The sequence below is a fragment of the Protopterus annectens genome, chromosome 4.part0 (genome assembly GCF_019279795.1).
Source record: "Protopterus annectens isolate FY-2018-M chromosome 4.part0, PAN1.0, whole genome shotgun sequence".
NCBI classification, from domain to species: Eukaryota; Metazoa; Chordata; order Ceratodontiformes; family Protopteridae; genus Protopterus; species Protopterus annectens.
In genome coordinates this window covers 565,881,390-565,907,954 of record NC_056733.1, presented here as the reverse complement: position 1 = coordinate 565,907,954, position 26,565 = coordinate 565,881,390, and the positions used below count along the sequence as shown (strand labels likewise).

Here is a 26,565-nt window from a genome sequence, read left to right as displayed (position 1 = left end):
AATCTCTCACCACTGTTTGCAAGCGTAGGAGGGTGTTATTAATGTGGTAATCTGCAGAGATGTTGCCCTTGCCAAAGGGGATGATAATGCATTTTTTGCATTGAGTTTTAGCCCATTACTTTTGCACCAGTTGTTTGTCTGTGTATGTCTCTCTTGTAGGATGTTGATATTGTTTGGGGACTTGATGACTGCGCCCAGTTTGCAATCATCAGCAAAAGTTGTCAGCCACAGGCCTTTTGTTTTAGCCTGTACAACCAAGAAGTTGATTCCAAACATTAGGGACCCCAGCACCGATCCTTGTGGAACACCACTGGTTACGAGTCTGCTGGTGGAGGTAGTCATCTATTTTGACTGTGTGTGTTGTATCGGTGAGCCAGTTTGCAACCCACCTGACAGTATACGGGTTGATCTCCAGCTGGGTGAGTTTATTAATGATGCCTAGGTGGGGAATAGTGTCAAAGGCCTTGGCCAGGTCTAGGTATGCTGTAATACACAGATTTGCCTTCATCCAAGGCTTTGGTAACTGTCTGAAAGTTGTCCACCAAGTTTAAGAGACAGGATCTCCCTTTAACAAAGCCAAACTGGGTTGGGTTGAGTGTTTGTAGGTCTCCTATATCTTTGTTGATAAGGTCCATGATTATTCTTTCCATAGCCTTGCAGATTAGACTGGTCAGGCTTATGGCTGTATAGTTCCCAGGGTCTGTGGAGGCACCTCCTTTATGTAACAGGATGACAGTTCCTGTTTTCCATTTAGCAGGTACAAAAACAATGTTTCGACTGTGGTTGAAAAGAGTACCCAGTGGTGCAGCTAGTTCCTGTTTTAATCCATTTATAATACAGACTGGGATGCTATCAGGTCCCATAGAGGCTGTGTTTTTGGTTCTGGGGAGAGCATTTATGACCTGCTGTTGGAGACATTAGGTAGAGGGCAGGTGGTAGGGATGCGTTGGGGGATATGGGGTGGTGACAGGGGGGGAGAAGTTTTCACTGAACCTGCCAGCTAGCAGGTTGGCTATTTCTGTGGGTTCACTATATGTGGTGCCATTAACAACCAGTTCTGCGCAGATCTGGGTTTTTCCTTTAAGGTTTTGGAGAAGGAGGTTAATTTGGATTCATAGTTAGCTTTAGAATGCCTTACAAGGTGTCTTATTTGCTTGTTTAAGCCGAGGAGGGAATAATTCACACACTGCTCCTTCCTGCTCTTGGGGAGCAATTTCTTTCTCTTATTGTATAATCTGTTAATGATGGATGTATGTATCAAATTACACAATTAGTGGCAAATTAGTAATGTGAGCAGTACAAAGAAAAAGTTCTACACCATTATCCAGTTTGCTTACTTACAGGGGCTGACCCTCCCTTCCACTTCCTTTTGACAGAAACAACCACAAAAGCAATGCAGTACATTTGCAAATATCCTAAGAGTGCTAATGTAAACAAAACTGCAGATTAGTCAAAAAAAGTTAGATACATGTGTTAGGCATAGGACTTACTAGCAGCCATTGTTTAAGTCTCAGCAGATTTAAACTATTCTTGCCTTTTTCTGATGAAACAAAAAAGTATTTTTCAGAACTTATTCATTGCCTATAAAATTGCTTAAAAATGTGCTAGATATTTACATAGCTTATCCAACAGAAAATGTGTCACTGATCAGAGCTCAGGTCTTGCCCAGCAGTTTGTTAGTAGGGTTGCCAGGTTTCTTTGTGGCTAAAACTGGACTAAGGTCACGCCCCTCACATCACCCATAACCCATCCATGCCCACCCACTCTCCCATCCATGTCTCACCCATTTTGTGACACCACTGTGACATCAGTTGATGGGAGTGCCCTCTTTTTCTGTTCCGGATGCCTGCTTTCAGCCGATTTACTACGCTTTTCTGTAAAAAAGCATAGTAAATCAGCCAATTGTAACAAACACTGATAGTCTGTTTCCTTTTGTGAAACAGAAAAATTGAGTTTGTACAGTGTTTTCCTGACTACCAGAGCAGATAATTGATTTGATTTGTGTGGATAGTCCAGAAAAAAACAGATAGCTGGTATTCCGCATTGGCAATGGCAACAGGGTGATTTCCAATTTCCCACCTGTTGTTCAAAGACTCAACGTTATGCTTAAATAGGGCTAGCGTAGGGATGGACTCTGCTTCACATGGATGGGAAGCTTGTTCCAGTGCATGGGGACCCTCTCTGAGACACATTTGTGTCTCATCAACATCACATGGCCTATTTATGTCACAAGCAAAATTTAAATCCATGGATCTAATGGTTCTGATACTGTTCGTTTTGTGGATGACCAAAAGGTCCATCAATCAGTGCTGGATCCAAGGATGCCTTGTATGCCAGACATTCTCTCTCAGTAACCTGTAGGAAACCCGGTATAGTGATGGGGCTTTAAGGAGATCTGTATAAGACAATGTGTTTATACACTGGATTCTTCTAGTAAAGAAGCTTTTAATATGTTCCAGATGTTGTATGTGTCTGGTACTTCTTCCTCATTGTACCCCCTCCTTACTTCACACAGCTCAGTTTGCCGAATTTTCATTCAGAAACTGAACCGTGTTGGGCAAAGACATTTTGCCATTCATAAAATGGCCAATTGTCCTTTGCAAACGTGTAGGGAAACCTATTCAGAGCTAGCTTTGATAACAAATCCATTAGACTCAGTTCAGTTTGGCCTGCTTTGCTGTATTTGCTGCTTCCTGATGTAAATAAATGTTATTAGAAATCTATCAATTATGAAGCCTAATATTTGCGTTGGAGTAGGCTAACTTCTGTGCATTATTCATTTGCTAACTGAGTAAATGAACTGGTCCTTTGACCCTTTTCAACCATGACCCAGGCCACAAGAGCAAGGAAAATTAAATATATACAGACTCTAAAATAGTCAATCAGCTAATTTATTTTTGGAAGGCAGGAACAGACTGAAGTAGACAAAGAAAGCTCACTCAGAACATTCAAACTTTATACAGTAATCAGTAGATGAGACTGAACTGTGTAGACCTGAGGGTTTGAAACAGTCTTAACCTCTGTCACTCTGTGCCACTGTGCCTGTGGAATTTTTTTGATCATAACATCCTTCACCTATATGGACTGAGAGGGTGGACAACAGATTATGCTCCCAAAGACATGTTCTTTCATTCTGTCTGAACTCTTGTGGAGCAGCTCTGGTCTGTGTCTGTGGTGATGTTCAGGGAGTTCTACAGCCATACTTTGCATGCACTTGTAGTACATTCATAGCTGGAATGTGGTCACAGTTTGGGCACTGTGTGTAGGAATGTCCATTTTTAGAGTCTCTTAGGAATAGTGCATAGTTCAATTGAAGTTCCACATTTGTGGTATTTGGAGTCCAACTGAGCAGCCCTGATCAGGCGCTTATTCTGTGAAATAACAGACTTAAACTCGGTGCAGTAATATGGCAGGTTAAAGAAAACTGATAGTTCACTTTTAACTGATTCTGGCGTAAGTCTGTTTCGTTCATCCGTCTAAATGTTATTCATAATGCTAAACACACGCTCAACTGATGCATTCGAGACTGGAACAGACAGAATGTGCTGAACAAGTTTCAACATATTTGGTGCAGACTCGTGCTCGAAAAACTTACACCAAGCCTCAGCTGTGCTTGCACAGCTATGGATAACGTTGAACACTTCACTAAGAGCTCGCACTTCATCATGCAGGCTGTCGGATGGACGGTGGGTGGATAATGGCGTTTGCATCCAAATGTCAGTCACTTCATCAAACGAAGGTGATCTTGTGGCACTGGTCAAAGACAGTGACTTGAAGTGACGATACGGGGAATGTTAGAATGCAAACCATTTGTTCAAATATGTCATTGCTCGCTTGTACACATTCAGAACTTCAGTTATGAACGTCTCAATGAACTGCTGTGGTAGATAACTTTTGCGCAGAGCAAATGCTACCTTCATACCAAAAAATTTGTCATCAGTCCTATGCTGCAGAGGCAGTTTAAACTGTTCCATTATACTGTACAGTTCACAAGCTGTTGTTGATTTGTTCTCTGGCTTTAAAATTGTCTCTTGAAAGGATGACATAAAGAAGTGTGTAAAATATAGATACAGCTCCGACTTTGTTGGGCTGTCGTCTGGTGCCAGTTCATTTTCCTGGTCCTTCAACATTTTTCATATCACTTTCGGACAATCAGCTTCTCCTTGAGACAAGAAATATGTTTTCAAAGGCATCCAGCACAGCAAAATTCGGTCAAGAGCCTTGAACAAACTCAACCAGCGGGTTGGAACATGTCTGATTATCTTGTGGTATTCAGACTCATAGAAATCAAAGCAGCTCTTCAGTTCTGCTGACCTCAATGCAGAGTTATTGAATTCAGCAAACACTTTCATGATGAAATTTACAGCATCTACATTTACAGCATTTACAGACCTTTAAAGCATTTTTCCAAGTTATGCATAATGTGGTCATTGCAGTGTGCTGCAATAATTTTTAGGATTCTCCTCTGAAACTAACTTCTGATAAACGGAGTTGTTTATGCCATAGTTTACCGATGCATTATCTGTGGCATAAGCGGTAACATTTTGCCAAGACAATTTACATTCTGTTAAAACACGACAGAGTTGATTCTTAACAGACTTAGAGTCTTCGAATGCATCCTTGAAAAAGTCAATAAAACGGAAAGAAATTCCATTTTGCGGGGTGAAGAACTGAACACCAACCGGATAGAATTTACGGTTCCCTTTGTTAGATGCATCAGTAGCAATGGAAAATGGCAAACCAGCATGTAACTTATCAAGGGCGACTTCTAATGAAAATGGGAACAAAATATTGTTGACTATGGCGGAAACTTTTGTTCGGCCGTAGGTCATCTTTTTAACGATTTCCGAGTCATCAATTACAGACTTCATAACTTTGATACCACAGTCCTGTGCATTATACGAAATATGATGTCTGATTCCATGATACACTTCAGCAATTTCCGCTAGGGATACTTTGTTAGATGCCGTATTGTTTGGCTATGTGAAAAATGCCTTCAGTCGTTGAGATGACACACTAGCTTGGGAACAAATAGTATGCTTTTTGGTGCTTTGGTGTGCTGTAACTGCTTTTTTTCCATCATATGCAACAGTGAATGATGTTGCACAAAGCTTGCATCTAGCCTTTGTATCCTCTGTGCATTTTTGTATCCATGAAAATTCCCTTTCCCACTCTGCATTGTAATAACAGATGTTTCGTTTTTGCTTCTTTGGTGTGGTAGACTGGTCTGACCGGGTAGTTGGGCTGCCAAAACCCTCATTATTATCGCTGACATGGACACCGTTATTCCTGTCTTCCATAATAACAGTATTAATAAGTAAAGTACCTGCAGACAGTGACAGCAGACATATAATGAGTTAGTTAAACTTAAAGACAAAAAGCTCCATTAATAAAGAGTCTACACAAATACTGTGCAACTGTTTGCATCAGTGAAGTATCTGTTTCTTACGAAATGAGTTAGTGTGCGTGTCCGGACTGGTGCAAGGCTATACCGGCAGAGTCTACTGTCTAGTAGCATCAGGTATTCCCACACCACGGTGTCCCACAGTCCCACTGATGAGCTAGAAGGCTTCCCTCCAACACAGAAAGGTTTGTGGAGCTCAGAAGCTTACATACAGTCCTGGATACAGCAAATATCTATCCGGACTAGACTAGTTACAGGTAAGGCAGGAAACAAGATTATAATTTTTTTTTTTTTTTTAGAAAAGCTGCTAAAACAGCACTAAAATAAATGCACACTGTGCAGTGCGAGCTAGCACCCTTGAGTGTGTAGCAATATTAAAACAAATGCAGTTTAAATAAATGCAATTTATTCCAACTGTATTTTGAACTGAATTCAATTATTGGTTTACTCAATGTTGAATAGTTCAAAAGTACCAAAAAATATTTATCAGCTCTATATTTCCAGATTGTTTGAGAAGCACACTCAGTCAGAACACAAGGAGATCCTGGCAAAGTTTTTTTTTTATGTGAATTAATATATATTTTCTGAAATAAAGTCCATAACACTAATTATTATAATTATTTAAGTTTAATGCACCACCTTTTCTCCAGACAGACCATTTCTGTTAACAAAACCAACATACATTAGGTAACTGATGCTATGAAGACAAACATACTTCTCAAGTTCCCTGATTTTGTAGAATGTCCCCGATTTTGCCTTGTATTCTGCCTGCTCCTTGTATAATTGCTAACTTTTCTGGTAAACTATTGTGGATTTCCCAATTAGCAATGTTAGGCATTGTAATGTCATACTTGTAATTTGCTCAAAAATGCTTTTGATGCAAACTTTCTTTTATTTTAACTTTTTAAGTGAATTACAGTTGTATTTAATAAATGATCCTTTTATTTTTGCCTTTTACCAAAACTCTTGAAAAGAAGTGGAAAGTCAGGGGATTAGCATACTGTTTAAGATGTTTACCTCATAGACACAAGGTACACAGTTTGGAATGGGAAATTTAGCTAGGTTTAAAGAAACCACAAGGAACATTCAAGGTCTTCACCATCTCTCCAATGGGGATTGTTTGAAATCACTGTCACTGTATTCTGTTTCATATAAACTACTCAAAGGTAAATTGTGCATTGCTGCCTCATTTAAGGATTGCTAATTATCTGAAGTTGGAACTAAGCCATGGTGTAGCTTAGCAGCTAAGACATTAAATAAAAATTTATATTGTTAGATTAGCCCCCTGTAAGGTTCATTTGCTTTACCTTAATAATATTCAAGGTGGGTGTGCTTCCTAATGGTACCCTTTGAAAGTTAAGCAGTAATCTGTGTCTGTGGACTACAACCACACTAGTGAAGTGATACTATTTTTGTTTTAGTTTTTAACATTCGTTGGTTAGAAGGTTCAGGTCATTGTCTAAAATACTTTCTTTTCTTATTTCATCTCCAGGTGCTTTTAGTTTTAGAAACCTAATGTCTGTGATTCAGGTGCGAGTTTTCGGTGAAGGCCGTAAGAGGTGTCTTTGTGGAGAATTTTAACTTCTTGTTAGTAGCAGGCAGTGGGTACTTTTATTGTCACTGGGCGGGATTCTAACACTTTCCTTAGCTTCATGGAGAGCCATTCGGCTTTGATGAGATTCGTCGTAAAATTAATTATTAGAGATGTCGTAAAATGAATTATTCTATTTTTACTAATAATATTTTATTTCAACAAATAATGTGAGTAGTTGCTGATGTTTGCAGATGACATTGTGATCTGTAGTGAGAGTAGGGAAGAGTTGGAGGAAAACCTGGAGAGGTGGAGATATGCTCTAGGGAGAAGAGGAATGATGGTCAGCAGGACTAAGACAGAATATATGTGTGTAAATGAGAGAGAGGATAGAGGAATGTTGAGGATGCAGGGAGTAGAGGTGGCGAAGGTGGATGAGTTTAAATACTTGGGATCAACAGTTCAGAGTAATGGTGAGTTTGGAAGAGAGGTGAAGAAGAGAGTACAGGCAGGATGGAGTGGGTGGAGAAGAGTGTCAGGAGTGATTTGTGACAGACTAGTATCAGTAAGAGTGAAAGGGAAGGTATATAAAGACTAGCTATGTATGTTATATGGGTTGGAGACAGTGGCATTGACAAAAAGGCAGGAGTCGGAGCTGGATGTGGCAGAGTTAAAGATGTTAAGATTTGCATTGGGTGTGATGAGGGTGGACAGGATTAGGAATAAGTATATTAGAGGGTCAGCCCAGGTTGGAAGGTTTGGAAACAAAGGCAGCGAGGCAAGATTACGTTGGTTTGGACATGTGCTGAGGAGGGATGCAGAGTATATTGGGAAAAGGATGCTAAGGATGAAGCTGCCAGGTAAGAGGAAAAGAGGAAGGCCTAAGATAAGGTTTATGGATGTGGTGAGAGAGGACATGCAGGTGGTTGGTGTGACAGAGCAAGATGCAGAGGACAAGAAGAAACGGAAACATATGAGCCACGACCCCTAATGGGAGCAACTGAAATAAGAAGAATGTGAGTAGTTGCATTGGCTGACCTAAACATCAAAATCTAATCTGATGCCCTACATTATTATTATTGTTTCCCTCTCTCTCTCACACACACTTCATACTCAGTATATACCATACAAAATTATACTGACCCCTGGCCTGGGCCCTGACCTCAAATCCTCATCATCTCCTTGATCCTGCCAAGTGTGCCACAGTTACAATCTTACACAGATCCTTCCCTCCACCACACAGAGGCAGGCATATGCTAACAAAATATATGCATACATACTTTTATGTATCTATGTGTGTGTGTGTGTGTGTGTGTGTGTGTGTGTGTGTGTATATATATATATATATATATATGTGTGTGTGTGTGTGTGTCAGACTCACTACTGTCATCATCCTCTACTGTAATGACACAGCACAGACTTTCCCTTTCCTCAGAGAGACTAGCAGGAGGACATTGGCTTAATAATGTCATGCATAAAAGGCTGCTATGATTATGAATTAGGAACAAAAAAGAGAGAATAAAACACTGCTATCTGCTAAGTCCTCACCTGACCTAGGCTGGCTATCTAATTATTTCTGCCATAGTCTGAAAGTTTTTACACTGCCTGTACGTGGTGGTGACACGCCCCCTAGTCTTGGCTCTTGCTCTTCAATCATGCTGGAAATGTGCTGCTTAAAATTTCCACGCGATTATTTCCATTCCACGCTGGTGAGTGGTGGAATAAGCATGCATGATGAGTTGATTGATGACTAAGCCGTACTTAAAGGAAAAGGGGAGAGAACACATGGGCGGCGATAATTGCACTGTCTGCGTTAAGTATGTAATGTATATCATTCATGTACTGTCTGTCATAATACATTCTCTTCACTAAAAATGCTCCCGTTTGAGCTGGATACATTTACTTTCTCCTCTCCTCGCTCTGGCAGCACAAAAAAAAAAAAAAAAACGGACTTCACGAGTCCGGTTTTGATGAATTTTTTTAACTGGACAATTTGTCTGAAAACCGGACAGTCCAGTCAAAAACCGGACAGCTGGCAACCCTATTTGTTACTTATATTCATACTAGAAAGAGATGTGAAAAATTTGCATTAGCTGAAGTTTCTTTGCTAGGGGTGATTTTCATCACAATGTCTTTGGTCAGTATTGCTGAAGCCTTTATTGTTTGGAGGAAAAAGGAAAGGTGAAAATGTTGTAGATGTTTGTTACAGTTGCACTTTGCTGATTTTCTAGCGGCATTCTTTCTTTATATTTTGCAACTCCTCCCATTTTTTTTCCTCCCTGGCCTTAACCTTGCATGCATCTGATAAGGTACTGGGAGGGAGCCTGCAATGGGTTGTCCACTGAGGATGTCCCCTCACTTCTCCAAAGGGCATTCCCTCTAAGCAGTCCTTCCCCTTCTCTGCAACACAAGCAGTGGTCTTTTGGTTGGTGATTGCACTGCCCTGTGTGACTCTAAGTTGCACAGTTCCACCCTGTCCCCCATGCCCCTTCCTTCCTCCCACTACTTGCCTGGTTCCTCAAATGACAAGTTAGTTGATCAAACCCCAGTCACCTGTGTTACAGTCAGGGCTCCATCTCTGTCATTTTCCAACTCATTTGGAACATTACAGATGCATTTTTGAGACTAGATCCCGTATGCTGAAACATTAATTACTTTACAATGGCACACAGACGTGACGCAGTGCCTTTTATTGGACTAACAAAAGTTTTACAGTTACATTTACTTTTGCACTTGTAGTAGCCCTTCATCAAGAATTAAACTTCTGATAAAGAGTTCCTGTTAGTCTAGAAACACAATTAACTGTAAAATTTGTGTTGGTCCAATAAAAGGTGTTACATCCCCTCTCTGTTTCAGAATTTTCTTTTTGTGTAATGTACTCAATAATAATTGTTTGAATTTCTGTTTAGAAGTTACCTAGCACTTCATTTTATTGACTGTTCATCTTTAACAATTGCTACTGTAGTTCACCTCAAATGCAAGCCATTTGACATGGTCATATTCTTGTTGCTATGATTGCTACATTACTGATGTTCATCGTGCATACAGCTGCAGTTATAACAGATGGGTTTTCCTGCCGTCAGGCGGGTCCTCGGTCGGACGAATTCCAAAGTCTAGGTCCGGCGTCGGATGTCGTCGCTTCTTCCCTGACGTCAGTGCGACAGGGGTATAAAAGAACCAGCCGACGCCATTTTCTTCAGTCTTTCTTGCCGCGCGGTGCCCGAAGCAGAAGCAGTTTGCAAGTGCCGGTCGGCCAGCTCCTGAGATTACGAATATTTTTCAACTGAAGTCTTCTTGAAAGCTAAGTACCCCGTTGGGGAAACTTTTCTTGCCTCAGACCGATGTCAGACAAAGTTAATAATTGCATTTCATGTGGGAAGCAAATACCGCATAAGGATTTCCATTCCCTCTGCATTCCTTGCTTAGGCCCAGACCACGACGTCTCGGCCTGTCGTTTTTGTGCTACATTCAACAGACACACTATTAAGCGTCGGGTGGAGTTCACCCAACACTATTTTGGAAAAAAGTTTAATTACATTATGTCGTCGGATACTCTGACTCCAGTTTTGAGTAAAAGACGCAAAGATAAGGACCGACATACGAGGTCCGCGACTTCTACCTACACCACGCTAAAGCCGACTACATGTGCTCCGGTTCTCAGCGAGGCCCTACGCAACCCCTGACTACCGATGACACTTCATTAGCGGTGTCTTCTGTGCCCGAGGTCGCAGGCTCTTCGGCCCACACCCCGACTACAGATACCGAAGACACTCTTGGGGGGGGGGGACTCAGAGTTTAGACAGGCCTGCCACCTCTCAAGGTGTCGTCAGGCCTTCTTCTTCTTTTTCCATTAAGGCTTTCACTAAATCTAAAGCAGCCATGCATACTAAAAGACAAGCTCCACAGGGCCCCTCTCAAGGCCCCATGCCTAAAAAGCAGATGCTCAAGATGGCTGAGGATTTGATTACTCTTATCAGGGGTTCTCAACTCCCCTCGGACAAAAGGCCCAGATTGGAGGAAGAATACCCTTCCTCAGACCAGGCCTCCATTACTTCAGAACATTCTGAAGACCAGGAACATTCATACTCCCCTTTTGAAGATTCTGATGCAGAGGAGTCCATTCCCTCTGTCTCCCCCCCTGAGGACTACTCTTTTGGGGAAACCCTGCATACCTTGAGGGAACACTTCCACTGGGAAGGCCAAGATTACTCAGACTCCAAGAAAAGGCTCAGGGATTTCCTCTTGCTCCCTCAGCACAGGCCTCTGGCTATCCCTCCTGTCTTAGACATACTAGATGATGTGTATTCAGAGGCCAGCCTTAACCCAGATTCTTTAGCTCCAGCTCCAGTCAAGCCTGACAGGTATTACTGGGTTTCTGATTCACACCAATTCCTATACAAAAGCCATGCGGCTGACCCAGAAACTATTTCACAGGGTCACGAGAGAATTAAGGCCTCCACTGCCAAAAATCCATTACCTTCAGAGAGAGATTCCAGAGCTTTAGAAAGGTGGAGGAAAAAGGTATACACCTCGGCCACCTTAACCATGAGGGCATTAAACTGTCAGTTCCATATGTTAAAGTATCAACAGTTTTTGTTATCTCAGTTGAAAAGCAAAATGTCACAACCTGAACACCCAGACTTGAAGGAGTTGCAGGATTTGTTGCATAGTGCAGAGCAAGTGGGTAATCATACCTTGCAATGTGGTTTTGATGCTTTAGAGGCCTCATGTAGAGCTGCTGTTACAGGATCAGTCATACGTAGATATGCTTGGCTCAAAGAGAAAACCTTACCAGATCATGTCAAAGCTAAATTACTAGGTGCACCTCTTCAAAAAGATGTATTGTTTGGTGTTAAAGCTGAGGAGGTATTAAAGAAAATGGAGGAAAAGGCAAAATCAATGCAAACAGTGAAAGATTTCCTACAGGTACAACCTCCACGTTTCAGTAGAAATTGGCCTTCAAAAAATTGGTCCTTTCCAGCCACGGACAGACCTCAAATAGGTAGATACAGGCGACGAGGGGTAGAGGGCAATCTCACGGATCATTTAGAGGCAGACAATGGCAAGCACCTACACCAAGAGGTGGTGAGGATAGTTCACAGCCATTCAGAAAGCAGAACCAATGACTTTCCCCTTTGCATGCCAAGCAAGGCTCAAATGGCAGCACCTTTAGTCGGAAAACTGGCATTATTTTTGAAAAATTGGCATATTGTCGCAAAAGGCAAATGGATCCTGGACATTATAGACAGAGGCAACAGATTCCACTTTCACACCCTTCCAAAAATGAGAGGCATGCCAGACCTGCCACACAATCAAAGGGCAGAGGCACAAAAACAAATTTCAGATCTCATGGACATGAAAGCTATTCAAGAGGTACCTGCACAAGAACAGGGTCAAGGTTTTTATTCCAGACTATTCCTGGTACCAAGGAAGGGCAAAGATTGGAGACCTATTTTGGACCTATCCATCCTAAACACATATTTACTCGTACCAAAATTCAAGATGCTCACATTACAGCAGCTTCTTCCCATGCTGGGCAAGGAGTCTTGGCTGGTAACATTGGACCTCAAGGAGGCATACCTGCATGTCCCAATCAGACAAGATTGCAGAAGATACCTCAGATTTCTTGCAGGTTCAACCCATTATCAATTCTCTGCATTGCCCTTTGGCTTATCTACTGCCCGCAGAGTATTCACGAAATGCCTGGCATCAGTAATTGCCTTCTGCAGACTTCAAGGGATACAAATATACCCATATTTGGACGACTGCCTGATCCAAGCGGACAGCAAACACATACTTCTGAAACACCTGGCGTTTGTAATAATGTTGTTGAATTCTCTGGGATACACAGTCAACAAAAAGAAATCAAGACTAATACCCTCTCAAACAATAATTTTCCTGGGTGCCAGCTTGAATACAAACACCCAGATGGCCTACCTCACGCCAGAGAAACAAGGGCAACTAACTCAATACTTCAGAAAACTGGCAACCTTCACCAGGCTGACTGCAAGGAAAATCCTGCAGGCTCTGGGATTCATGGCATCTTGCATCCTGCTAATCCCATGTGCAAAGCTGCATATGAGGAAACTTCAATGGTACCTAAAAAACCTATGGTCTCAACACAGCCACAGTTTGGAAACAATTATACCACTGATTCCATGCCTTCAAAAGGAATTTCTGTGGTGGGCTCAAGCATGCCAAAGAAACATAGGTCTCCCATTCTGCAAGCCTCAAGCAAATCAAGTCATCAGAACAGACTCCTCGGACTACGCCTGGGGGGTGCACATGACAGATCGGTGCATTCAGGGCAAATGGTCCCAAAAAGAAAAGCACCTACACATCAATCAAAAGGAAATGCTAGCAGTAATAAATGCTATTATGGCTTTCAAAGACCTACTGCATCCAGGCCAGCTATTGATAAGGACAGACAACACCACAGTAATGTGGTACATAAACAAACAGGGAGGAACCCATTCATATTCCCTATGCAGGCTAGCCATGTCTCTTTGGAACATGGCTCTGGAATTACAAATCCAACTTCAAGCACAGTTCCTGCCAGGCAAGGAAAACACGCTGGCAGACAACCTAAGCAGAAATATGACAGATCCACACGAATGGAAGTTGCATCCTCAAGTTTTTACAAAGATAATTCAAGCATGGGGAAGGCCAGACATAGATCTCTTTGCCACCCACAGAAATTACCAATTGACAAAATTCTGCTCAAGGACCTTTCATCCACAGGCCTGGAAAGTGGACGCACTCTCTTTCAGTTGGACAACAATGACAGTTTATGCCTTTCCACCTCTTCCTCTGCTGCCCAAAGTTCTATTAAAAGCCAGAGCAGACAGACCAAAGATGATTCTCATTGCTCCAGACTGGCCAAGACAACACTGGTACCCACTCCTGAGGAGCCTGACACATTCCCCACCATGGATCCTGCCTCTAATGTCTCTTCTACTGACTCAGCACAACTTCAAAACTCTTCACAGTCAGCTGAAAACACTCAATCTAGCCGCATGGAGGATTCCTTAAATTCACAACAGACCCTACTCTCCAAGGAGGTGCTGGATGTCATTTTGGAGGCCAGAAGGCCTTCTACTAGAAAAGCCTACTCTGCAAAATGGAAACGGTTTTGTGCCTGGAATCAGAAAAAGGGTCAGAATCCTGGAATACTGAATTTACCTCAAATATTACAGTACCTAGCTGAGATGCTAAGCAGTGGACTTTCATTCTCCTCCATCAAAATCCATGCCTCAGCCATTTCTGCAGAATACAACACTGATCCTCCTTTATTCTCTCACCCTCTTAAGACAGTTCCTCAGAGGGGCTAAGAATATAAAACCCCCAAGGAAGCAACCAGTACCTGCTTCGGACCTCAATTTCATTCTAGAAAAACTGACCCTGCCTCCTTTTGAGCCAGCTGCTTCAACAGAACTGCAATATTTGTCATGGAAAACAGCCTTCCTTCTGGCTATCACCTCAGCACGCAGGGTTTCGGAACTACAAGCCCTCATGGCTGTGCAGCCTTTTATCATTTTCCATCAGGACAGAGTTTCCTTACGAACCAACCCTTCCTTTATGCCAAAGGTAGTATCCAGGGTAGCCTTGAATCAGGCGATCCACTTACCTACCTTTTACCCTAATCCACAAAACAAAGGGGAGAGACTACTACATTCCTTGGACATTCACAGACAGCTCTGTTATTATTTGGACAGAACAAAGCCTTTCAGAAAATCAGAGCAACTCTTTGTGTCCTATGCTACAGGTGCTCAAGGGAAGCCTATTTCCAAACAGACAATCTCAAAATGGATAGCCCACTGCATACGCTTTTGTTACTCTTTTCATGGTAAAACTGTACCTACAGGCATCAGATCTCACTCCACAAGGACCACAGCTACCTCTGCAGCTTTCTTCAGGGGGGTTCCTACCAAAGATATTTTGGAAGCAGCCACTTGGAGTTCATACTTTTCTGCAAGCACTATCACCTACCATTATACTCCAAATCTAGAGCGGGCTTTGCCACTGCAGTCTTGCAGGGCATCCTGGCTCCTCCTAGTTCCACTTAGTGCCTACCACCCCTTTTTTAGCTTTGGGATTCTACCCATCTGTTATGACTGCAGCTGTATGCACGATGAACATAGTACAGTTTTGTACCTACCATAAATGTAGATATTCGAGTGCTAATACAGCTGCAGTCCAGGTTTCCCTCCCTCCTTCCCCTCTTGGGACAGGCCTAATGGCTAACACCTCCTCATACTACCTGATTGGGGTATTCTTTTATGGTGTATTTGCTTGCAACTACTGTTTTTTGATTATATTGCATTGTATTATTACATAAATTTATGTTTTGCCTTCCTTTTGGGGGCACCTGACATCTGGGGCAAGAAAAACTGAAGAAAATGGCGTCGGCTGGTTCTTTTATACCCCTGTCGCACTGACGTCAGGGAAGAAGCGACGACATCCAACGCCGGACCTAGACTTTGGAATTCAGCCGACCGAGGACCCGCCTGATGGCAGGAAAACCCATCTGTTATGACTGCAGCTGTATTAGCACTCGAACATCTACATTTATGGTAGGTACAAAACTGTACTTTAAGCGTAAACACAAAAATGGCTGTTTTAATATTTTAATTTGAGGCTTCTTCCTGCATTTTTTATACAGGAACTGGACAAACAGATCCTAGAAGCCTTAATTGCAAAGGAGGAAGAATATGAATATCTTCAGTTTGCTAAACGTGAACAGGCTGTTGCCGATGCTGCATGGATGAAAAGTGTTATTGAAGAGCAACTTAAGCTTGAAAGAGAGCGAGAAGCTGATGTGGATATCTTGTTTAGGTGAGTTTATTATAATGTTATTGTTGCATATGCCATGGCATTTTTATTTTTACTGTATTTGAGTGCTGTAGTGTTTTTGATCATAGGAAGTTACTAGGCTATCAGCCCTAGGGCCCTTACAAGCCTAACCAAGTTCAGCCCTTATTCCCAGGGGTATCTGTTTCAAGCAGACACTGAAGTCAGCACCTATTGCCCCTGTCCAAGAGGGACGAAGGTGGAACCTCCTGGGTGAATTTCTGGTTACCCATCCAGTCTTCCAACTTACACTTAAATAGGGTCAACGAGGGGCTTTGTTTAACATGAATTGGAAGTTTGTTCCAAAGGTGAGCTAACCTCTGTGAGACAAATCTGCCCCTCTAGCAAGTTCTGTTGCTGTTGCATACAAGGTTAAAGTCCTTTGAGCGAGTGACCTGTGTACCATTTGTCTTATGAATCTGCAGCATTTCCATTAAAGCAGGGTCAGAAATTGCTTTATATGCAAGGCACAAGTTGCCTCTCAGTAGTCTGTATGACACAGATTAAAGTGACAGTGAGTTCAGTCTGTCTACATATGACCAATGCTGAAGACCCTGACTTTTCTTTGTAAGGAATCTTTGTGGTCTGTCCAATAGCTGCAGGTTTTTGGAAAGGTACATACCAAACAGAGCGTTGTACTCGTATTGACTTGTTGAGGAAAGAGTACATGGGGTTTATAACCTCTTTTTTTTCTGGAGGCAGTGCCCTTACTTATGAGATGAGCAATATAAAATGCCCTTCTTTCCACTGTGGAGACATGAAGATCAAAGGTTTAAGGCTGCTGTCAACCTATGTGCACAGATCTCTCAACAATTAATGTGTGCTTAGGGTATTGCAGTTGATGTGGTAGTTTGCAGGGACATCACCCTTACCAGAGAGGATGATAATGCATTTTTCTGCATTAAGTTTAAGACCATGACTTTGGTACCAATCATTAGTCTGCGCAAGTCCTTCTTGCAGGATGTTGACATCTTTAGGGGTTTCAATTACCGCTCCCAATTTGCAGTCATAAACAAACTTTGTCAGTCACAGACCTTTAGTTTTTGTCTGTACTTCAGAGAAATAGATTCCGAATAGTAGGAGTCCCAGAACCAATCTCTGTGGAACACCACTGGCTATGAGTGTGCTGGAGGAGGTGGAGTCCCCTGTTTTGACTGTATGAGTTCTATCAGTGAGACAGTTTCCAACCCACCTGACAGTATATGAGTTAATACCCAGCTGAGTGAGTTTATCAACTATGTCTGAGGTGGGGATTGTGTCAAAGGCCTTGGCTAAATCTAGATAGGCCATATGCATAGATTTGCCCTCATCTAGGGCTTTGGTGACTGTCTCAAAGAAGTCCACTAAGTTTAACAGGCATGATCTTCCTTTGACAAAGCCAAACTGGGTGGGGTCGAGCGTTGGAGATTTCCTATATCTTTGTTGATAAGGTCCATGATGATTCACTCCATGGTATTGCAGATTAGGCTTATCAGGCTAATGGGTCTATATAGTTCCTAGGTACTGTAGACGCACCCACTTTATGCAAAGGGATGATGGAGCTGTTTTCCATTCTGCTGGGATGAAGCCAGTGCTTAGACAGTGATTGAAAAGAAAACCCAGTGGCGTTGGTAATTCCTGTTTTAACCCATGTAGAACACTAGAGGCTATGCTTTTGGCCTTGGAGAGGGCATTTAAGACCTATTCCTTAGAGATATTAGGTGGGAGACAGATGGTAGGGATGCTTTGTGGTATGTGTGGTGGGGACAGGGGTGTGAAGTTTTCACTGAGCCTGTCAGCCAGCAGGTTTTGCTGTATCACAGGTTCTGTATATGTAGTACCACTAACTACAAGTTCAGCCCAAATCTGGTCCTTTCCTTTGAGGTTACAGATGTAACTAAAGGGATGCCTTATGGTTGTCCTTCGTTAGAGAAGCTAATTTGGATTCGTAGTTAGTTTTGCAGGACTTCACAAGAAGTCTTATTTGTCTGTTTAAGTCGAGGAGGGAGTGTTTTCAGTTTTGAGACCGTCCCTTCCTTCCTTAGACAGCAATTTTTTTCTCTTATTGTATAGCCTGTTAATGGCAGATGTCCACCAACAGGTTTGTTCTTCTTTGAAGATCTTGCTTTGGTTCTGTCAGGTACGGCAGTCTCAATACATTTTTACAACTGCTCATATAAAGCATTGGTGAATAACCCAGCATAGGTGTCCTTTCCATCAGTGGGGGGAGGGGCTATGAAGCTATTTATGCAGTCTCATAAGAGGTAATTTGCCTTGGAGAAGTTTTTTTAGTCTAGTTGCTGCTAAGGGGGGGGGGTTATAGTTACTTCTAGTGAGACTGATTTGTGGTCAAATCTCACCAGGGAATCTCACTGGGGGTGGTGCAGCGGACCCCATGTTGGTGAGCACCAGATTCAGGATGTTTGAGCCCCCTTGTGGGTGTGTCAACCAGCTGGTCCAGGGCATTGGAGTTAACGAAGTCCAGGAACAATGGGCGGGTAATTAAAGTCACCCAAAACCAGGGTGTTCAGTTGTATCTTGATTGACTCAAGTAGATCTAAGTAGGCTGAGTGGATGTCCTGATTCATGAAGGGGGTCCTATAGCTGGCAATGACTTGAAGAGGCGTCTTACGAACAGTAAGTTGCGCCTGAAGTAATTCAAGGGAATCGTGCTGTTTAACCACTCTAGAGGTGTATTTGTCTTTAATAAATATTGATACACCACCTCCTTTAGTTCTCACTTCTTCAGTTTGTGGTCTGAACGTGTGGAAGAAATGTAACCCAGTATACCTGGGGTGCTCCCCTCAGCCTTAAATCAGGTCTCAGTGACTGCACAAATATCAGCATCTTCCAAAGTGCGGAGTGTTTCCAGTGAGTGCAGTTTCTGGTTTAGACTCCTAACGTTTAGCAGAATAACCTTGAGCTTGTTTGTTCTTATGACATTGCCTAAAAAAAGGCACTATGAGGGTAGAAAAGCCAGTAACCAAAATCCCAGGGGTGACAGATGAAGACCATCTCTGACAAAGCATCGAGGTCTGTCAACCATGTCATCCCAGGCTGACAGATACTGGATCCCTTTTAAATGACGCCAGAAACTAAGCCAGTTATTGAAGTCAGTCATTTTTTGTTTGTATTGTGGCATCATCCTAGGCAAAAGTAAAATGCTGCTTAAGTTTAGGGACATACCTGCCTGAGACACATAATCAGAGAGAGCTCCGTTATGTCTCTCTTCATATAGTCCAGTGAGGTACATCTCAAGTCTTTCACACCAACATGGACTATAATGGAGTCATAACAATACCTGTAGCTGAGAGACTTGAGTGTGTGTGTGATGTGGTGGATCCTGTCACCTGACAGACACCTGACCATGACAATTTCCTTATACATCCTAGTGAGAAGGACATCTGTGTGTCTCACAATGGATTCACCTATGACTAAGATGTTTGGCTTTGTTTTTTGCCTTAGGGGCTTGTCTGGTGAGACACTGGTGTGTTGCGATATTATGTGTACTGTGTTCTGCAGGGAATGTATTATGTGAAGTGTACTTGTGTTTGGAAGGTCTGTGATGCTTAGGTAAGCTTCTGGTAAGGACCTCTGCATATGTAGGTTTATGTATTGTTGGTTTGGTTGGGGCAGGAGGTGAGGTGTGCATGCTGATAACCTGCTTAGTATCAGATATACTGACAGATGAGTGGGAGACCCTGGATTCTGGGTTCTTAATATAGATGCATCTCTTAACATATTGAATTTGTGTGGACTAGAAGAAGTGAGTTGTCAGTGTATATGAGGCAATTGCAATATTGCCTCAGGATGCCCATGTGAACCATGCTGACTGGAGAAACTGTGGGAAATTGTCCGTCCATAATGCTAGGAAAGTTAATGTGATTAGAAATGGGGAGATGACAAGTAGGACCAGGTAAGGCAGAACAGGAGAAGAGGTTCAAATAACAAAGTTTTAGTGGGTCAGACATGCTGGTACTTCAGAAGCTATGCTGAAGGTTCCACCTAACCGTGAAGCACAACTGCGTAAAGCTGCAACAGAGAACAAGCAGTGCACTGATGAAAAGTTAACAAGTAAAAGATTTGTGTCTATAACTGCAAATGCTATCCAGTACAAAAGCTCAAATCTAAGCCCTGTTCTAGCACCCTTCAACCAGATTAATTTTAACTGCACGCTCCTGCCACAAGGGCACAGGGGAACCCTCTCCCAACAAAATATGGCCTGGTTTAGTGCTCAAATTATAGAAATAGAACTACTAGTCTATGCTACAGCAAACAAAGTGCAACAATTCAGTAAAAACAGTTCAAGTAAGCAGTGATATAGTAAAAATGCAGTTCAAAAGTGCAAAATACAGTGAAAAATTCTACTTACGTTTTGCAGAAATCAGATTCCTTGGATTGATCAGGTAAATACAGCAGAGCAGTAGCTAGTCACTAAACTCTGTGGAGCTTTGCTAAAAGAAGGATGTAAGCTATCTTTCCTGCCACAAGAGTGTAAACTACAGACCTTCATAATGTAAAATAAGTGGCCTGGAGCCCAAATGCTTAAACCAAAATTAAGAGGCATAGAGTAACAGTTACAATTTAATCAGGCTACTAACAGGCAGTAATAGTAAATGTCACCCAAAACTGAAAAATAAATGCAACTGAACACTTTTAAGAACAAGCAGCTAAAATAAAATAAAGTAATAAAGTAGGAAGAAACACAAGTACAGGAAAAGCAGCTGAATAAAGTGCATTTCTTAAGTTAAGTAGGAAGGGAAGAAACAGAAGATAATTCAAGGTTAAGAAACTATGGGAGTGGGCCTTCCAAACTGATCTCTCCATACTCAGTATATTGAGCTGATGAGATGGGATTGGGAGGAGTGTCCAAATCAGATTTATATTAGGGGGGGTAACTCAAAAGCCACCAAGTTTAAGAATACAACAAAATTTGGGCGGGTGGGTGGTAAACATAAAATGCAGACAGACATCAGCAATATTCAGGCAGAATACTGCAAGCAAGCTAAACAAGCACTCCAGCTAAATAGAGATGCCTTCTAATATTTCTAGCTAACTGAGGAATGGTATTTCTCAGCTCCTCTCACTAATTAGCTGATGTTATTCACTGTTTGCAAAGGAATTCTTTGCTAACTTTTCTAATTGAGCCTAGCCATGACCTCTTAAAATTCCAACAGAACAGAAAACTTAAAACAAAACAAATGTAATACAGTAATAAGATAAAAAAAATAGAAGTAGCCAAACCTTAAATGAAAAACTTCAATTCAAAATAAAGTGCAGACAGAGATCAGTAGTATTCAGACAGAGTACAGCAGGCCTAGTATCCTTGTTCAAAGGATAGTTTTGTGTTCTTTGAAAGTGGTAAATGATGTAATTATTAAGTTTCAAACAAAAAAATGGTCTGGACACGCCGGAAAAGGCTATAAGTTATTTAATTCCAAAGTCAAGATAATATACAAGCACTTTCACCCTACTGTAATGCTGGGCTTTTTCAAGTTTTTTTGTTTGAAGTTACTAGTATTATATGGTCTGTGTTTTCACATTTTTGTATAAGTAATTATTAAGTTTATTCAATATTTTTATTGCATTCCACTGTGAAATTCTCTCTCTAAAAAGGTGTTGAAGCTGACAACATAATCTCTTAAACTGCTTTGATCATTGCCTTTGTACCTTCTATTGATTTAGCTTTGTTCTTTATTTTACCTAAAAAAATTCTGTCCCTTTTACCATGGTTTTCGTTTTAATGTAGTAAAGACTGTAACTTCAAAAGAGTGCATTCTGCTTTAAACTTTTTATTAATTTATTATAATTTTAAGTAGATATGAATAGGCCTGCAGCAGAAAGTATAACAGTCAAAGAAGGTAGGAGAATTGCTCTGAATCAAGAGAGGTGGCAACATTTTACATGACACCCTGAACCCAATGCGGCAGAAAGGGTTGATAATAATTATGATCAATGGACCCTGTTGTCATTTCAGTGAAGGTCTGTGATGATGGTTATGCTTATGTGGGGGAACTCTCCTCTTTGTTTATGTACAGAAAGTTTCTATGCTAGGGAAAACTGGAGATCAACAGGCTAAAGTACATTTTCATTTTTTTTTCAAATTCTCAGATCTGAGTGAGGAACAAGGCATACTGATTGGAAAGACCTTGATGTCTGTAAAGTAGCAAATAGATTTAGTGGGTTCTCTGGCAGCTGTATACTTGCAGATGAAAAACAGTGAAGTGGTGTCTAATTTGTCTGTTTTGAACATCAGTCTGGGTCTTTTCTGAAAGGATATGTCTCACAGCTGAAGAGTGCTTCAGCTGAAGCTGCATAGGGCACATATTTGGACCCTATTTCATCAGTCCAGCTGATCCAACAAGGGCTTTGGTCCATGGCCTCTTGCTGGAAGAGCAAACTCATTGTCCAAGACCTCCTTCCTTTTGAGCCTTTGGACAATCCAGGAAAGAGAAACGATAAAGTAATCTGAAAATTATCTGGATGAAGAACCTTCTTCCCCTAAGGTGACTAAAAAGATTCTTCTCCTTCCACTCTACTGAGGCAAAAGTCTCCAGTGATGGAGACTGTTATCATTAGGAAAAAGTTTTCTTCTAAGTCTCCTTCTACGTTGGGCAGCAGGCACCCTTCTGAAAGTGAACTGTCCTGTTTCATAGTTTACTGGCCCTCTTCTACTACTTTCATGAAATCCATACTGGCACAGACAGATTTGGCTTCCTCCACTTGAGCCTCATTTGAAGAAGTCCCCCTGGCTTCTAGCTCCACAACTAGATCTTATTTCATACCCCTCCACCCAGCCTCACCCGGACCTTCACACAACTTCAAGCTCACCATATAGATTCTCCAGTTTCCATAATAGACAGACTTACTTCCCTTTCAGAAAATGTTATCTACTTTTTGACCACATCCCAAAAAATACTCAAAATATTTATAAGAGCAGCATGGAAATATTTCTCCATCTGAGCCACCAGTCAAGGACTTGTCCATTATTCTATGTCTGTTGCAAATGTTTTCATTATTTCTTTCCTCACTGTTCGAAGCAGGTTCTGGCTACTCTATCATTAAAGGCCAATAAGTTGCCATTACTATCACTCCAGATTCCAAAATAATAACTTGGACTCTTAAAAAACTGTGGAAAGCCTTCCTCAACAGAGTAGTCCTCCTCCTCCTCCCTCGAGTTAAAGAAGCTGCTCCACCCAGGGATTTCAGTTTAGTCCTGAAAGCTCTAACATAGTCTCCATTTGAGCTGGCTTTATCTGCAGAAATGAAATACTTACCTTAGAAAACAATTTTTGGTGGCTGTTACATCAGCTAATAGAATTTTTGAACTGCTTGCATTGTCTCTTATTGTGCTAGGTTTGATTTTTCACAAAGATAGCGTCACACTGAAGACTAACCCATCCTTTATTCCTAAAGTAGCTACAAAAAAAATACTAACCATTCTGTTAATCTTCCTGTGTCATTTCCGAAGTATTCCAACAAGGGAGAATATATAGTACACATAGTAGACATCCACAGGCAACTTAAATTCCTCTTACATAGAACCAAAGCTTTCGGAAAGGACAATCCATTGTTTGTTTTCATTGATCCTAACAAATTGGGCTCTACAGTGTCTAACAAACACTATCCAGATAGCTGTCAGATTGCATCTCCTTTGTTTACTTGACCAACAAGTCCCTAATTTCTAAATGTAAAGCCTAGTCCACAGTACTGATGGCAAATTCTACAGCCTTTTTCAGGAATTCTTCCATTGATGACTTTTGTGTAGCAGTCACTCGGTTTACTTTAGACAACTTTTTCAAGCATTGAGAGCTTCGGTTCTCAATGGTATCCTGTCATGATTCCACCCAAGATGTCATCTTTTCATTCTTTCCCAACTGTCAGATTGGATGGACTGATGAAATAGGATACAGACATATACTTGGCACAACACCAGATCCTTTTCATCCAAATCCATCTGATCCCTCATCCAAATTGTCACATTTTCTCTTGCACTTCGTATATCATTGCTGTTTTCCTAGTATAAGTAGTTACAAGACAACAAACTTTGTGTGAAAGGGAAGCTTTACAGGGACCATGGGAAAGTTTGAAGAGCTTGAGACACTAGAGTACTAGCTAAAGGCCAGATCATTTCCAAGGAGCACCAGACTGTTTTATTGGACCTACTTGGATGAAAAGGATTCAGCATTATGGTAAGTAAATAACTTCCGTATTTGACAAGTAAGAGAAAGATGAGCGCATTCAGCAAACATGTTCACTGTCATGTTAGACTCTTGAGTTGTTCAAAGTTTAACAGCAGTATCATGATAATCTCTGGAATATGTGAACTGAAATGGCCTCAGCAAAGCTGGCAGCCAACTGAAAACAAAAAGGGGAACTGCAATGACTAAACAGCAGATTACTGAGAAACTTTGGGGGAGTGTGCTTAAGTAAGTATGAGATTATTACTGGTCTTAAAAGGCTAATAATAATGTAGGTCATCTACTCAAGCGTTCTTATGCTGAATTTGTTTAATAGTTTCATAGGTAAGCAGTAGGCTAGCTGCCCTTGCAGGCCATTTTAAGCATGGCCCGTTTCCTTTCAATGGTGAAAATCAAACTCTGTTTCTTATTAAGACTAGTAGCATTGTTAGGGTAAAGGAGGACTTGACTTGTTGGATTTGCAAGGCTGTGACAGTGCTGTTTATGACAGGATATTTGTGGTAAAGAGAGTCCTTGAACAATAAGTCCCCTCCCCCTAACAGCAAACTGGATGAGTCAAATTTCTTGACCCCCATACCTGCTGAATTTGAAGGCGTTCTCTCCTTAAAAAAAAAATCAATTTTTTTAGGGGACACGCCCTTAGGCAACCTACTCATACAGGAGGCTTTAACTTTTAACCTATATCCGCTAACTCCATGGTTGTGCAACTCTGGGGAAAAGAGATGCTCCCAGTAAAGCTGAAAAAATGACTCACAAAACTGTGACTTCACAGTATAGCAGATGTGTTAAACCATTATAGAATATGTGATTGGAGAATGGTATTCCTGCATTTACCATTCACTCAATGGTAGACCTACTCATGACGTAAGCCAGTAGAATGTTGTGATTCTGACATATTTGATGTAGAAGCTGTCTACATTTTTTTTAATATCAGTTTTAAATCAGAAGGTCTAAAATTGTGTTGATCGAGTAAAGGTGGCCCAGAAAGTATGCATTTTGTTTCTAATGATGTTGCATAATTAATAACTCCTTCATTTAAAATGAAGTCATTAACATAAACAATATTTATTCTGGACTAAACAAAGGGTGCAACTGTTATTTGTTCCCAGCAAGAGGTGTGACAGTAAATGCTTTTTAATCTAATTTTTTTTGGGGGGGGTGAAAAACAAACTGCTTACCTCATGTTTTTTTTGGGGGAGGGATAAAGATAGGGATATTTTTTAATGATATTCAGTGTAGTGCATGCTTTAAATGTAAGCACACTGTGGCAGTTACCTCCCAATGTGTCTTTACGACACTGTTCTTGATGTTTATAATTTGTCCACCTTGTTTGTAATATCCTAATAGCATGATTTGTACTTTGTGTGATGAAAAGGAATATTCTTATGGTATGTGTTGTGGGGCAGCATGTAAAGAAACTGTTACTGGTGTGTTAACAAAGGTGTATGTGGATAAATGTTAAAGTAAAATAAGGAAGATTTAGATGCAGAGAGTCAACACGAGAAAAAGTGAGTGATCAGCTTCAGAAGTTAAGTTGGAAACAGGCTATAAAGCATTTATATCAGATAAGTAAGACTAGTGATGGTGAAGGCTGAAATTAAGGATTTTGAAATGAGAAAGGTGAGGGTAAAGTGGCAAAAGAAAAATGAGAGTCTTATAAGATTTGCACTCTCAAAGGAAGATGATGAGTGTAAAGAAGATGCAAGTAGAAGTTAAAAGAAAGAGAAAAGAGGAGATAGAAAAAAGATACTGATTACTATTTCAGACTGGAAGTCTGCATATTCATTTTAGGATGTTCTTCGTGTTTCACTGTTGCAGTCATTACATTTGGGTTATCTGCTTGCAGGTTGCCCTCAGTCGGCCTGATTAACAAAGTCTTGGGTCCTGCGTCGGTTGCTGTCCCTTCTTCCATGACATCAAGTTGTCAGGGGTATAAAGCATGCAGCTGACGCCATTACATCAGTCTTTCTTGCCGTGCGGTGCCCGAAACAGAAGCAGTTCGTAAGTGCCGGTTGGCCGACTACTGAAATTTTTGTTTTCGAGTTTCAGAACTGAAGTCTTCAACTAAAGCTAAGTACCCCGTTGGGGAAACTTTTTCTTGCTCCTTACTGATGTTCGTAAAAGTTGTTAATTGCATTACTTGTGGAAAGCAAATACCTCCATAAAGATTTTCATTCGTACTGTATTCCTTGCCTAGGCCCTGACCACGACGTACCTTGCTGTCAGTTTTGTGCTTTATTTAATCAGCGCACTATTCATAGTCTGTATATTTTCGCCTCTAAATATTTAGGCTCTCGGTTTAATTATCCAGAAATGTCGTCGGTTAACCATCCGACTACTGGGATTCTGAAAAAATAAAGACAGAGACAGGCCGCTGAGGTCCAAAACTGCCGACGATGCTTCTCCTAAGCCAGTCGCCAGTTCGCCAGTACTCCGTGAGGTGCTTTTGCAGCCCCCGATACCCGCTAGTTCTGATTCGCAGGCCTCTACTGAGACCCATTCGGAGTCTGGTATGCCGCGATATGCTTCAACTATGGAACCCGCGGATGTCTCTACCTTGGATGGGTCCGGAGCCACTGTACAGGCACCAGCTTCTGACG

General features: G+C 41.4%; 1 protein-coding gene across 2 annotated transcripts in view; it reads left to right on the top strand.

Moving 5' to 3' along the window:
* Positions 1 to 26,565, top strand: part of LOC122799442 (trichoplein keratin filament binding) — a 1,060,398-nt gene that overhangs the window by 568,399 nt on the left and 465,434 nt on the right. For both annotated transcript variants that reach the window (XM_044068500.1, XM_044068499.1), the window contains exon 9: positions 15,598 to 15,770. In XM_044068500.1, coding sequence (XP_043924435.1) covers positions 15,598 to 15,770 — 173 coding nt within the window. The remainder of the gene's footprint in view (positions 1 to 15,597; positions 15,771 to 26,565) is intronic.